General features: G+C 35.5%; 1 protein-coding gene across 2 annotated transcripts in view; it reads left to right on the top strand.

The window, feature by feature from the left end:
• LOC107656072 (guanine nucleotide exchange factor DBS-like) overlaps positions 1 to 12,261 on the top strand; it is a 79,612-nt gene that overhangs the window by 30,739 nt on the left and 36,612 nt on the right. For both annotated transcript variants that reach the window (XM_016443750.1, XM_016443751.1), the window contains exons 5-15: positions 1,800 to 1,919; positions 2,901 to 3,017; positions 3,171 to 3,320; positions 3,594 to 3,718; positions 5,416 to 5,530; positions 5,650 to 5,769; positions 6,869 to 7,060; positions 8,093 to 8,284; positions 8,952 to 9,129; positions 9,366 to 9,469; positions 10,210 to 10,298. In XM_016443750.1, coding sequence (XP_016299236.1) covers positions 1,800 to 1,919; positions 2,901 to 3,017; positions 3,171 to 3,320; positions 3,594 to 3,718; positions 5,416 to 5,530; positions 5,650 to 5,769; positions 6,869 to 7,060; positions 8,093 to 8,284; positions 8,952 to 9,129; positions 9,366 to 9,469; positions 10,210 to 10,298 — 1,502 coding nt within the window. The remainder of the gene's footprint in view (positions 1 to 1,799; positions 1,920 to 2,900; positions 3,018 to 3,170; positions 3,321 to 3,593; positions 3,719 to 5,415; positions 5,531 to 5,649; positions 5,770 to 6,868; positions 7,061 to 8,092; positions 8,285 to 8,951; positions 9,130 to 9,365; positions 9,470 to 10,209; positions 10,299 to 12,261) is intronic.

The raw sequence follows: 12,261 nt of genomic DNA, 5'->3' as shown, positions 1-12,261 counted from the left end.
AATCTGTGGTCGTCAAATGAGAAGCTTTTACGGTCTTCCTGCGATTTTCTGCCAAAATAAAAGTTCTCTGGTTAAATGCTTTAAAGCAAAGTAAGCAAAGACAGACACTAATATTAGTATTGTAATTTTACCGTTGTTCTGTAAAAAAAATCCTATTATTAAATACTTGTTTTTATTTTACAGTACAATAGCATTATATATTTCTTTATTGATTTAATTTTTATAATTTAAAATTTAATAAAATAAAATAATATTTTGAATAATATATATAATAACAACAACAACAACAACAACAATAATAATTATTATTATTATTATCAGAGGAGGTTACCTGTTTTATTTCACATGTTCCATTTTAAACAATTTTAGTTTATTTTTAAATGTAATATAAATACTCTGGGGAAAAAAACAGGTGTTGAAACAATTTTCATTCAGAAATGGCTAGTAAATTTCACAAACAATTAAAATGGCAACAAAAAAAAAACAGCAACAAAAATATCTACTTACAGTAAATGTACTTCTATAATCTCTTTTTTATTTACTACTTGGAAAAGTATGCTATTTTTTTACTTGTATATTATATACATGATATATTATACCTTTATAAATATTATATGATATCTTTATAAATATAATTGTCACACCCCTGGACTGTCTGTCTTGTGTTTTGCTCCCCATTACCCAGTTTCTCCCTTGTTGATTATGTTCGTTGATGCCAGGTGTTCCTCGTTTTGTTCTACTTAAGCCCTGGTTTTTCCTGTGTCCTGCGTCCTGTCTTAAATCGTCCTAAGGTTCTTGTGCTACGTGTGTTAATAAAATCTGTATTTTGTAAATTCTCCCACGTCTCCTCGCTCCTTCGCTCCTCGTTCCTACACAGTAGGCAGTACCGTGACATTAGGGCCTTACGCACCACTTTAGTTCCAGAACTAAATGTACAGTACTAAAGTACTGGGACGATTTTGCGCTAACTATTTCCCAGTACCATTTAAAGGGTTGCATTCGCACCGACAGTGTGTACTAAGAAGTGACGTAAGCTGGTCGACAGCGTCGTCATTTGTGCGCGGCGTTCAACAACAGAAACAAAGAAGAACAACATTAACAACAGGAGGATGGAGGACGCTGTGATCGGAGCTGTTTTTGTTGTGTCTCGCGGGTTTCACAATAATGGACATGGAAAGTCGACGTATACGTAAAGCGATTGAAAGAACGGAAAGGAGGACTAAGAATCTCCAACGACAACTGGCAGTGCTACATTTGCTACAAGTGCCTGCACTTCAGCGTCCGTCCATCTATCGCTGTTCTCCATACTTGCGAAATAATTTTTACACAATGTTTACAGTATGTTTACACGGCATTTTAAATCATGGTGGGTGAGGGCGTTTTCATACGCATTTGGCCAATCAATGTCTACTTACGTCATGATTAGTACCAGTTGTGCTGGTTAGACCCTGCTCCGGAGTAGGAGCTAATTTGGTTCTCGAAAAAGGCAGTCCGGTACTAAAATCACACCCAGTTCCGGCGGTGCGAAAACGCCAAAAAGTGGGTAGTTCCACAATTAGTTCTGGTACTATGAAAAGGTTCCCGCGGTGCGAAAGGCCCTAGTAATACATTAACAAACATAAATATATACATAAAATATAAATATAGTATAAATTAATTCTTTTTTTAATTAGTTCCACAAGTCACAAAGACAAAAAAGGTCGTAAGTATTTATATGGTTTCACATATAGTTGATGTCACAGAATTGTCGAAGAAATAAGTCAAAACTTGTGTGTTTGATTTTCTTTCATGACCTGAAGGGCTGCTTTCCAGGAAATCTCCAGCTTGTTTTGGTTCTGAAACCCTCACGTCTCCTCCAGAGGGCCATCGCTGATGTCAGTATGAGGTTACATAGGGATGACTTCAAATTGAAGGTACCGGTAAGAATGCTTCTGTCTGTCTGGACCCTCAGCACGTCCGTTCATTCGCCATACGATGCGCATGGCTCCCCTTGAGTGTTTGTTGTAACCATGATCACTCGTCCACTAAATTATTGACACAGCCTGTCACCCTGTTGCATTATGCATGTCTGAAAGGGTGTTAACCTACAGATAATCTCTAACCCTGTTTTAATGCCACTTTAGAAGATACAGGGAGCAGTGTTACAAAAACATTGAGGTTCCTGCACTGTGCATTAAAGTGATGCCTTATCGCTGCGCATGAATGTGTGTAATGCAACTTTCCCACATATTCATGTGTCTATGACTGGCATATGCTGCTGCATGAGATTATCATCTGCATGCTGCTACTCTTGTGACGTTAAGGAAATGAAGATTGTCGCGTTGTCGTGTACAGTACATACTTCAATTTCACAAAATGTAATCTGCAGATGAGTTAGATAGTTATCAGTGGGGAATTTACAAAGGAAATGTGAATGGGGCAAATCCATAAACATTAAAATGCTCATTGTTTTAATAGTACAGCCGTGAACAGTATGAGTGAATTTAGTGTGAAGACATGATTTTAGTGTGAACAATTGCTTACTAACCTATTTTGTGTAAAGTTATATCCCAAGTTTTCAACTTTGTTGCCATTGCAATGTAACACCATAAACTAAAAAGACTGTAAAAATGAGGATTTCAACAGTTTTACAGCTTTAATTATACACAAGTTAACAGAAGAATAAATGGAAGTGCTTTTTTTGCCATATATGCATGCATATTTTTAACAAACTCAAAGTTCGCAAAGGTGCAAAGTGTGCTTTCCTGTGAAAGCATTGTATGAGTGGTTTGAGGTTGACTGTTAATGCAGTCTTCACCTGCAACATTGTTGTAATGTAGGACAAACGTTTAGTTTCTGTACCCCAAGTACAATGAATGTATATTATGGTTAATTCTTTGTTCTTTTCTCTTTTCTTGCAGATTGTTATGCTAAATTCCCTGTCAGACTTGCATGGCTACATTGACAAAGGCCAGCTGACCTGCGATCTTGGGGGAACCCTGGACTACTGCCACAGTCAATGGATTCACCATCGCACAGTATGAAAGTTAAAAATGAATATGATATTTACAGACAGACAAAACATCAATGTACTGTATGTACAATGCAAAAAAGGCTCAGTATTGTAAAAGCAAGATATGTAACCTCCCATATATATTATCTGTTCAGACTGTTAAAATGTTGTGCCCTAGGCCATTGAGAACTTTGCATTAACGGTGAAGAGCACAGCACAGATGCTGCAGCAGTTTGGAACTGACCTGGCAGAAACCGAACTTCCCAATGACGTGCAGTGCACCAAAGATTTGCTCATCACACACACCGAAAAACACGATAAGCTCAAGGTAGCTCCTCACATTTATAAAACAGTAGTTCATGTTGGTTCTAAAGTTGTCGTTTGATTCCTATAATGCGTGTCATTATAGTTTTGTCCTTTATTTTATTGCCTACTGTTTTTTTTTATATATATTGTTATCGGTTCCGTGACTTTGGGAACCGTTTCTAAAATAGTGTGGAACAATAATACACAATCTGTATTTATCTTGATTTACTGTATTTTGCATGTATACAAATGATTTCAGTATATTTATATGCCACGTTTCCTTCTCCCTGCACAGGATGAGCTGAAATTGGCTATAAAGCAAGGAAATACTCTGCTGTCCTGTATCAAAGACCAGGCCAGCAAAACCGAGAGCCACATTTTGAACCCGGATGAGGTAGAGAACCAAACAACTGCTGAGAGGTTTGTCAAAAGATTACACAATTCATTATAATACTCTAGCTTAAGTAGAATCCCAGCTAACAAAAGAATGTTGGTAATGCGAACGTTCCGTTTTATCATTTTGTAAACATTATCAGAATTAGGGCTGCACGATTAATCGAATGCGATTGTCATGCGCATTTTATTTACTACACATAGCCGTAGTTCACTGACAAGTTGCGGCAAAAAATTTTTAGACGATTTTATTGCGCAATTATGAAATCGAAGAAATCGTTCGCGATAATGACAGCTGTTTGCGTAGCTTCTCAGTGAACTACGGCTCTGTGAAGTAAATGCTGCTCCATCTGAAAGCATGTGAAAATACCACATTTAATAACATATTTTTACTCCAAACTCACTTCATAACATCAGTCGAGTGTTTGAAATAAATCCTTCTGTGAGATGATGTGGCTTCTTACACAGAATAAGGCACACAACATATTTCATAGTATTTAAGCAGTGATAAAGGCATTGCATTATAAATATACTTTATTTTAATGAAAATTATAATAATAAGAACTCAGATAAACCGTATATTGCCGTAGTCGTGTGTTTATTAGTTACATTGAATCAATGAAAGCAGTTGAATCTTCTGTTTATTCAGCTGCAGCGATTTCTTGGGTTTCTTCTGCGAGGCGTATTTGGAGTTTCAGCGCGAGAGCGCCCTCTGGCCTTTGGATGGAGATTTACTGCTGATCACAGAACCGTGCTTCACTGAAAGATACGCATGACAATCGCAGCTTCTGTCAAATCGCGATCTCGATTCCATTTCGATTTATCGTGCAGCCCTAATCAGAATGTTACATTTGAATGTTCATTTTGCAAACTTTATTGGAATGTTACAATCAACATTTGGAAATAAGCCGCAATATATAAAAATGTTAGACGAATGTCCGACTAAAATGTTTCGAGAAAAAAAAAATTCCATGGACGACAGATAAATAATGTTTTTGTGCTGAAGTTTTGTGAACATAGCGACCAGACCAGCTAGCAAAAATATGTTGCTAACATTCCCATTCAGTTACGAAAATGTTATTTCTGAATGTTTTCTGAACATCTTCTTGGTTATGCAAACGTTAAGGGAACATTCCATTGTATCATTTTGCAAACATCATGGAGACGTTACTTTTGAATCTTTGAATGTTCAAAATAAGTAGTAATATTTAAAAATGCTAACTTTGAACGAGCGTTCTATTATCGTTACTGCAAGAACGTTTGTTCGTAACTTGTTAGCTGGGATTATGTCGTAACTCGTAACGCATTTCTGGGTGGCTACGTGACATTCAGAATATGACATACTTAAGCAAAACAGAAGATTGACTTTGTTGGAGACTTTAACCATCAGGAATGCAAATAAAGATCTTTATGGCGTCAGCGAATAAAGAAAGTCACTGAACAAGTTACATTCTGATGAAAGATTATGAGCAATTTTTTAACTTGTACCATGAGTCATTCACAATAGGAACATTTATAAAGTTCCTATAAATATAAAGTATTTTTGGATTTCATATTGGATTTACAGCCATTTCCTCTATTTTAACCAGACTTGCGTCAGTTCTTGTTACAGTTGTGCTATTATTCTTTAAAGCCTGGTGTCATCTCATGTTCCTCTGTGAAATCTAATTCACTTCAGCTCCTCTGACATGCACACTGTAAACGTGTTTGTTTGTTTGTCTCAGGTTGTTAGCGCAGCTCGATGAGACGGAGAATGCGTTTGAACAGTTCTGGTCGAGGCATCACCTCAAATTAGAGCAGTGCTTACAATTACGGCACTTTGAGCAGGACTTCAGAGAGGTACGATGCAATGGGTGTGCCTCCGTATACTTAGTAGGCAGCCATTATATACCAAGTATCCCTGGAGCGGTTGACTAGTCAACCAAGCTGAAATTGGTCTGTTGCATCTATTGTAACAGGTGAAAGTTTCTCTGGACGGCCTGACAGAGACCTTGCTGGGCCTGTCTGACACAGGGGACTGTGTGGCTCAGGTGGAACATCTACTGGGGGATCTGAAAACTTTGGAGGACAAAGCTCAGGTCAAAATCTTTTGAATCTGAAATCAGGCCTGGTATGCAAAGCAGTCCATTGAGTTTACATAGTGGGCTCAACAATAACCATTTGTTCTGCTGGCTGGGTTAAACCAGTAGTTTCCCCAGTCACTGTATAAATCCCCCAATCACTGTATAAATACATATTTATATAATCCTATACACTACCGGTCAAATGAATAATTGAATAATTCATATTTTTTAAAATAAGTTTCTTTTGCTCACCAAGACTACATTTATTTGATAAATTACAACAGAATAAAATAACTGTTTTCTATTTTAACATATTGTAAAATATAGTTTTTGTGATGGCAAGAATGCATTTTCAGCATCATTACTCCAGTCTTCAGTGTCACATGATTCTTCAGAGATCATTCTAATTTGATGCTCAAGAAACATGTCTTATTATTGTATGTTGAAAACAGTTGCTTAATGTTTTTATTGAAACCATGAAAGACTACCATTCAAACGTTTGGGTTAAGTAAAATGGGTAAAGTTAAGTGACAATATATACATACATTTATAATAGGGATGCACCGATACCAAACAAGTACGAGTACAGGAGACCAGTATCGGGCCCGATACCGATACCAGTATCGGTATCGGTGCATCCCTAATTTATAATATTTAAAAAAGACTATTTATTCACAGTTGTATATTTTAATTTATTCACATTCATATATATTAGAATTTTTAAACAAATTAAATGTTTTTATTAAAATTAATCTTTCTTTTGTGTTTGTTTATACATATGTTTCCAAGGATTAAAAACACAAGTGTGTCTTGAAAAGACCAGCAATACTGGTTACCAGGGCATGTTTTGCATGGAAGATTTTACTCTACCAAGCAACCAGCTTATCTAGAAAGATAAAGCATGTTTTTTTCTTGGCCTTTTTCAGAATGCCAAGAATGTGCAGGTATTGTGTGAAAGCATGCGGTACATAGAACTGAACTTCAAGAACGAATAAAAGACACAAACATAGTGTTGCTGTGACGACACTGCAAGTCAATTACTAATAACAGTCAAGATAGCAGTGTAAATCATTCCTCATATGTTGAGCTTTATTGTGTTTATTGATCTGTACAGGAGTCTTTGGAGAAAGCTCAGCTTCACGCTCAGCATGGTGACCAGCTCATTCAAAGTAACCACTATGCCGTGGACTCCATCCGGCCGAAGTGTGTCGAACTGCGGCGGATCTGTGACGACTTGAGCAATGAGGCCAAAAAGAAACGTGACATTCTGACCAAATCACTTGAAATCCACAAACGAATCGATGAGGTTCGTGAGACAACACACATCCTGTCAAATTACCACACAGGCACCTCAACATTGAGTTTTTACCTTGGGGTGATTGATTCGAGACATGGAAAAAGTTTGATTTTGAGAGATGACATGCAGGTTGTCAGAAGACAAAGACATTTACAAAAAAAAAAAGTAAAAACAGTAAGACTCGTTTCTGCATTATATATATCTTTATTTAATTTTTTCACCATTTTAGAAAATGTAATTTCATATAAGAGTAAAACAAGAAAAAGGTTGAGGAAAATAAACAAAAATATAAAACTGTGAATTAACAAAATTATATTTTGCAGTGCATTTCAGAAGTATGGCTTGGCAAGAATTGCACAATTGTGCTAATGTACTGTATATAGTATATTATTTATATACTATTCTATTATCTATTAATATTCTGAATTGGCTTATTCTTATATTTTCAGTTTTCATTTTAATTTTAATTGAAGTTTTAATAATTTATGTGCTTTTGTTACTTTTTAATATTTTTATTTATTTTGAATTATTTTTATTTCAGTTTTAGTACTTTTAGTACTTAAATTTCAACTTATTTATTTCAACTTATTTTAAATTTCACTTCTTATAGTTGCTAAGGCAACATTTTTGATTTTTGTTCATGTTTTTCAGGTTTAGTCGAATTTTTTACAAATTTTTCAGTTAACATTAGTTTTACACAGTAAAAAATGATTTTTCAAGCAAAACAAGGATTAATAAAGTATGTTTTACAAGAAAATACTATTAACATTTTTCTGCTTAAAAATGTTGTTTAATTCAGTGTGTTACTACTTTTTATTTGTTTGTGAAATTTACACAATAAAAAATATGGTTTCTACAGCAATTTGTTTTTCAATGTAGATGACAAATAAAACGGCATGTGTGGGTGACTTAAATTTGATATGTGTGCGTAATAAATAAAAGTGATTATAACAGCTTTCTTTAATCATTTTTTATGGGTTGTATAATATTGCCAAATTAAATAACCTGCATTGATGTGCCTCTGTGTTTGTGTGCTGGCAGGTGAACCAGTGGTGTGAGAGTGGAGTGTATCTGTTGGCCTCTCAGGCTGTAGACAGATGTCAGACCCAGGAAGGTGCAGAAGCAGCGCTGCAGGACATCGAGCGGTACATGAATTCAGCCAAAGAGCAGCAGCTCAGTCACCTCAAAGACCTAAGCAACCAGTATGAGATCGTCCTCTCAGAGTGGGTCAAGGTACAAATGAAGCGGATTACAGTTGAATACATTTGCATACAGTCAAATCCACAAGTCTTGTCTACATTATTCAACTACATTAGTTAACATGAACTAACAATGAAAAATTCTTCTAAAGCATCAATTAATCATAGCTAATGCTAATTTTAACATGTACTAATACATTTTTCAAATCAAAACTATAATGAAAGTGAATGGTGACCAAAAATTAGACTATTATATTATATTATATATTATATTATATTATATAACTAACATTAATAAAGATTCATATTGTGGAGTGTTACCAAATTGTTTAATATAGAATATTATAAATTACATAATTATTATATAAAAAATATTGAAAATTATATTAATTTGAACTGAAATATTAAGATCCCAGAATTTATTATGTATTTGATATATCCTCCTTTTAGTGACAGCAGCACTTATGCTGCCTGATCTCTCATTATTCAATGATTGACCTAGAAATAGTACTGAATATTAAATATTTCTAATTTATTTCAAATCTAGTTAAAATTTTTCAAAAGGTTAAAACTAGATGAATCCCAGATTTTAAATTGTGTTTCAGACTTTTGGAGCCCACTCTAGATGTAATGATGCCGATCATCTGTTTCTGATAAATAACTGATTTTATATATAATCACTTTTATCTCATCTCATGCAGGGCAAAGCTCAAACCGCTCTGAAAAGGCTGGATAACGTTCAAGAGATGTTTGAGAAAAGACACGCGAGTCTGAAAAAGCTTTCTGCAAAGCAAACAAGGCCAGTGCAACCAGTTGCACCTCGACCAGAATCTTCACCAAAACGCACTTTACCTAAAATCCCACATCACACTGCACCTAGTAAGTAAAAAAAATAAAAAAATAACCAGGTGTATGTTGACTGAAATGCATACATGTCCAGACTACTAGTGGTTTATTGTTTGTAATCTTATCACTTAACCTTTATTTTCCAGAAGCATGTCCTCATTTCAGGTTCATAACCTGAGTATTAAATGCTCAGGCTTTGTATCCTGAATTATTTAAGTGGAAAATATGAATGCCTTCCAGCTTGTTTAACTCTGTTTTAAACTCAACAGCATCAAATCGCAAAGCTACTGAAAACTCCTGCCCCAGTAAGCAGCCCAGTGACGCAGAGCTGGCAAAAAGGAAGAATATTCGCAAAGCCAAAGGTGGCATCAAGGTATATCAGTTTGTGTCAGTTACATGGTCACATCTGAAATAAATGCCAAGTTCTGTCATTTAACTCTAGATGGTGCAGGCTGATGGGTCGTTAATTCAAACGGATGATATTCCAGCGTTAAACTACTTGGCACAAGCTGATTGGTTCATGCTGCATACGCAGCCAATGAGCTTGCTGCTTTACATTTAAATGGTTCGTTAGCATCCACTAAAGCATTTCGCAGTGCACTTTCAGAGTTCCTCTGAAACCCTCCACCTCCCCAGCTCCACCTGTATAGATCTACTACGGATTACTATATATGCTACTTGTGCAGCAGCATGTCTTAAATACTCACAGCACCGTATCTGCATATGTATTAGCAGTAGCAAGTTCCTGTACTTGCTTTGCAGCAGCAGCAATAATCTACAACTACAGTAATAACCAACAGCAGCAGCAGTTTAGCAGCAGCAGTGTAGCAAATCTATTCCGCCAAGACCAAATACTGTACATTGTCTTATTGATTATCATGCTAAAATCTTCAGAGAGTTGTCATGATAGAAATGTTTTTTTTTTAACATCTAATAAGCATTTGTATGTATAAAAACCTAGTTAGCCTGGGATTAGATCTTACCTTTAAAATCTTTTACTGTATATCATTATTACACATTATACATTCAGCTCAAACATAAAGCCATTTTCTTTCATTTGAATCCTATATAGTTTTTGACCAGTGTGTTCTGTCTTCCTGTGGTTTCTCATAGATTGAGGTCATGCATGAAGGAGGGCAAGGGGGTTCGAGTCTTGTCCTCATGAACAATGAAACAGAAGAGTCGCTTTCAAACAGACGCAGGTAAGAACATGTCTTCTGAGAAAGAGCGTCTCACAAGATAAGGTGAAGTATATTAAGCAGTGTCAGAGATTCTCTTTATGAAAAGTACAACACTGTTTTACCCACTTGAATTGATTTTCAGGGACTTATTTTATAGCTAGATTGAAATGTGTCTTGAACATGTAAATTGAAATAAATTCATTTTAATTACTTTATCAATATGAACACAATTCTTCTAATATTTATATATTTTAAGCCTTTTTTTCAATTAATGATTTATTTTTTTCGGTTTAGTTATATAATAACTAAATATAGTATATAATATGAATAATAATGAAATTATTACAGCAGAGCAACATTTATTCATTACTTGTTTTGCAGTTTAGTAAATATATTATCACAGACTTAAAGAGACAGTGAAAATTCACAATTCACTTTGTCTCATGTTGTTCCAAACACATTCAACAACACTCATCTTTGTGAAAATGGCCTATTCTGCCAATTGGGCAAAATGAGAATAAGAAACTGACACCACCAAAGCAGTGACTCAAACTCTAATGGTTTGTGATGACACGCATTTGATCACACATCTGATGCCATTTCTGAATGTACAGGATTAACTAGTTTGTCAGCATATCTTATATCTCACTCAGAACATACAGCACAGTACATCAGATATCTGGTTAATGTCTCAGGATACAGCATTGTTGACATCAAACAGGTCAAGAAACATTTAGCTGATGGGTCTCAAATACTGTTCTTTTGCATGACACACTCTCTCTTGTATTTTGCACTACTGCGACTATGGTTTCTAATTACTCACTGCTTCTGCTTTTTACATTATATTTCGCCATATATAGGTAGTTTCTGTTGTGTGGTGTAAGTTGTGAATTTTATATTGTGAAACTTCTGGTGTAGGGCATTTTTGCCCTGTAAAACCAAAGTGTGATTTTGTTCAGATTTTGGTTTTTGTAGCTTATAGCTGATTTTTGGTCACTGATGGCTGAGCAAACTATCAGTCTTCATGCTGGTATCTGGCGCAACATACTTTTTCATGTGCATACTGATGTCTGTATGACCTCTGCTTGTAGAAATATCAGTCTTCCTGAAAAAGTCACTCGGCACCTGTCAGAGTATTACTACGTTTTTTTTTTTACCGTTTTTAAGGAAACCTTCTCATAAAAATAATTGTAGTAACAAACAAGTTTAATAGAGTCAGTTTAATTTTAAAATGATCTCAATTTTACACATACATTTTAGTTGCACTTACTCAATGTTTTTTAGTTATATGAACTTATACCAGGACATTATCCATTAAAGGCATAGTTCACCCTAAAATGTAAACTACCCCTTACTCAAGTCATCCTAGGTGTATATGGCTTTCTTCTTTCAGATGAATACAATCGGAGTTAAATTAAAATGTCCTGGCTCTTCCAAGCTTTATAATGGCAGTGAATAGGTGTTGAGATTCAATACTCCAATAGAAGTCCAAAAAAGTGCATCCATCCATCATAAAAAGTGCTCCACATGGCTCTGGGGGTTAATAAAGGCCTTCTGGAGTGAATTGATGTGCTTGTGTAAGAAAAATATCCATATTTTAAACTTTATAAACTGTAATCTCTAGCTTCCGCTAACTGTCGCGTGTACATGAGAGAGGGGCGTTTCAGCAGATGATGTAGGCGAATCGTAAGAATATGCTAGTCTTGCGAGAACCAAGTTGACAGCAAAGGAAATCCAGTCTCCTCTTGGCTTATATCAAAATTCTCTGTTATTTTTCTTTACAATCTTCCTTTTGTACCTCTAATTCGTGACTGGTGTTTTGTTTTGCTCTCTCCTCTGCGCTTCCGCGTTCATCACTTCTTACCGGAGCTTATACTGCGCCTATGTCATGTGTCATCTGCTGGAACGCCACTCTTTCTCGTGAACGCATGAATGGTAATTTTCATTTTTGGGTGAACTATCCTTTTAACATTTAACCCTAAAA

The sequence above is a fragment of the Sinocyclocheilus anshuiensis genome, unplaced genomic scaffold (assembly GCF_001515605.1).
Source record: "Sinocyclocheilus anshuiensis isolate Anshui unplaced genomic scaffold, SAMN03320099.WGS_v1.1 scaffold51, whole genome shotgun sequence".
NCBI lineage: Eukaryota > Metazoa > Chordata > Actinopteri > Cypriniformes > Cyprinidae > Sinocyclocheilus > Sinocyclocheilus anshuiensis.
This window is presented reverse-complemented; position numbering and strand designations above follow the sequence as displayed.